Source organism: Vombatus ursinus, unplaced genomic scaffold (assembly GCF_900497805.2).
Source record: "Vombatus ursinus unplaced genomic scaffold, bare-nosed wombat genome assembly UNPS02014786.1, whole genome shotgun sequence".
Taxonomy (NCBI): Eukaryota; Metazoa; Chordata; class Mammalia; order Diprotodontia; family Vombatidae; genus Vombatus; species Vombatus ursinus.
The window spans coordinates 32,647,373-32,650,357 of NW_020954564.1; the positions used below are offsets into that span (position 1 = coordinate 32,647,373).

Genomic DNA, 2,985 nt, shown 5'->3' on the forward strand with positions numbered 1-2,985 from the left:
TTCTCTTTCTCTCTATTCTCACTCCTGACCTCACACTAGGGGACTTCAATGTATATATTGGTGTTCTCTCAATTACTCTAACTTCCCGCTTCCTCAATGTATTCAGTTCTCATAATCTATTCCTCCGCTTGACCTCAGCTATACACAAAGGTGGTCATATCCTTAATCTCGCCAGTACCCATAAGCATTATGTTTTTATGTTACTAATAGCCAGCATTGATATAGTACTTTAAGATTTACCAGGTACTTTGCAAATATTATATCATTTGATTCTCACAACAATGCTGGAAGGTAAATGCTATTATTATTCCTAATTTATAGATGAGGAAACTGAGGCAGCAGTGGTTAAGTGACTTTTTCAGGATTATACAACCAGTAAGTATCTGAGGTCAGATTTGAACTTGGGTCTTTCTGATTCTGGGTTCATCACTCTATCCACTGTACCACCTACCTGCCTATAGCGCAGTGAACTCAAAAATCATTTTATCATAGTGGATAGAATTGTCCTTGGAGCCAGAAAGACTTGGATTCTAGTCTCACCTCTCATTTATACTGGTTGTGTGACCTTGGGCAAGTCATTTAATTTTTTCAGTGCTCTAGGCAACTCTTTAAGATGATTAAGTTGCAGAGAAAGTGCTGACCTGCACTGAGAGAGGGAGTTTCTTCTTATGGGAGTTTCCTATATTTATGAAATTCCCAATCCATTCACTATCCCTATCTCTGACTTTCCCTATGCCTTAAGACCTTTAACCCTATTTTCTGTCCCTGGGACCTCCAATCCCTCCATCCCCTCAATACTTTTCCCAGGCTGTCACTCCTATACTTGCCTTTCCAATCTCAATGCTTTGGTGAACCACTGCAATGCTGCGCTATCCTCTACTCCTGGATCCCTTGCTCCCCTTGTCCTACTACTTTGCCATTTGCCTTCCCACTCAGGTGCCAAAGTGTTTCTCCTAAAGCACAGATCTGATCAGTGACCTCTTATAATCTTCACAATCAAAGACAAAAATCCTTTGTTAGACATTTAAGGCTCTTCATAATCTGGTCCCCCTCCTGCGTTTCCAAACTTTTTACACTTTATTTCCTTCTGAAAACTCTATGATCCAGCTTCAGTGATCTACTTATTTGTTGTTCTTCAGCCTTCCATCTCCTGTCTCCTCTTGGCATCCCTTCCTCAATATCCAACTCAGATGCGGCCTTTCTATATCACTTTAGCCATAGGTTTCTTTCTATTTGCTCTGTATATATCTTGTATGTACTCATTTACTTACATGTTGTCTCACCATTAGAACAGAAACTCCTTAAGGGAAGGAACTATTTTTTGCTTTTCTTGTGTGCCCACTGCTTGGTATGGTATCTGGCATACATATGTCCTTAAGCAATACTTGTTGGAGCAGCTAGATGGCGCAGTGGATAGAGCACTGGCCCTGGAGTCAAGAGGACCTGAGTTCACATCCAGCCTCAGATATTTGATACTAGCTGTGTGACCCTGGGCAAGTCACTTAACCCAAATTGCCTCACCACCCCGCCCCAAAAAAAGAAACACTTGTTGACTGTTCCATGTCTCTCTACTTTTGATTCATGCAGTAGGTATGTACTGAGTATTTAATGTGTGCCTAACCCTGTGTTCAACTATTTGTGACAGAGGACACAGAAATGAAACACCCACTGCCCTCCTAGAGCTCCCCATCTAGTCAGGGAGACAAATAACAGAGGATGGGAGTATAAAATCGGGGGATGGATCGTGTGGCTCAGACTCTAATCCCACTTCCCGTGTTCCTTGACTATTCTCAGCTCAAAAGGGAACATTTCTTCTCTACTCTACAACCCTGACTGTCTGTTCCACTCACTGGGCCCTGACCACAGTCTGCCTGGGTTTGTTACCTAACCATTTCCTACGTGTGAGTTCCGTCTCTCAGCTAAACTGTGCATTACCTGAATGCTAGGACCTATCAGCTTTGTCTCCATCTCCTCCTCAGTACCTTGGACAGGGCTGGGAGTTTAGTCAATGCTCAGAAAATGATTTTAGATGATTTCGTGTATTACCCACTTCAGACTGCTGGCTTCACATCCGTCTGTACTATCGAGACGTCCTGGTGAAGGAGGCCATTGCTCACACTGCCGAGGGCTGCCGCTTGACAACCCAGCCTGTGCCCATGGACAGCCCACATCTCTATGGCCCTGCCAGGCTGGAGCAGATCCAGTTCCCGTCACCTAAAGCTCTGCCAGGGGCCAGCCCACCTGTCACCCAGATTCTGGAGCGCCTCTTGCCTCACCTGGACAGAGGAGTCCTGCTCTGGGTAGCTCCTGAGGGGGTCTTTGCTAAGAGGCAGTGCCAGGGCCGGGTTTACTGGCGAGGCCCCCTAGCACCCCATTGTGACCAGCCCAACAAATTGGAAAGGGAGAAGACCTATAAGCTGTTGGACACCCAGCAGTTCCTGTATCGTAAGCTCCTGGTGGGAAGGGGGGACTGGCAAGGTCCAGTTTGGGGGGTAAAGGAGGGTTATTGGTGTGGAGAGGAGCACAGGAAGATGAAGACACCCTTTTTGTGAAGTAAGATATAATTCAGTCAGAAGGCATGTATCTGAGTCCAAGTTCTGTTATTTACTACCATTTACATGCCCCTTGTATGTCCCTGAGCTTCAGTTTCCAAAAGGAGATCCATATTTCTACTCCCTACCTTACAGTGCCATTGTGAAGGTAGAATTTTATAAAACTTAAAGTGATATAAAGGTGTAAGCTGTTGTTAATGTCACTTCACCCACAAAATTTCAGAGGCATCATGTCATAGTAGAAAGAGAGAGCAGGGAGGGGAAGGAGAGAGAAAAAGAGAGTGGGAAGGGGAAGAAAGGGATGGAAAGAGTAACAGAAAAAGAAAGGAAGGAAATGAGGGGAAGAGTAAGGGAGAAAGGAAGAGAGGGAAGGAGAGAGGGAGGGAGGAAGGAAGAAAGGAAGGAAGGAAGGAAGGAAGGAAGGAAGGAAGGA

The 2,985-nt window shown here is 45.0% G+C and overlaps 1 protein-coding gene across 4 annotated transcripts in view; it reads left to right on the plus strand.

Moving 5' to 3' along the window:
• LOC114047084 (interferon regulatory factor 4-like) overlaps positions 1-2,985 on the plus strand; it is a 16,854-nt gene that overhangs the window by 8,058 nt on the left and 5,811 nt on the right. For 2 of the 4 annotated variants that reach the window (XM_027867792.1, XM_027867793.1), the window contains one exon: positions 2,056-2,445. In XM_027867792.1, coding sequence (XP_027723593.1) covers positions 2,056-2,445 — 390 coding nt within the window. The remainder of the gene's footprint in view (positions 1-2,055; positions 2,446-2,985) is intronic. The other 2 variants (XM_027867794.1, XM_027867795.1) reach the window with 1 other exon arrangement.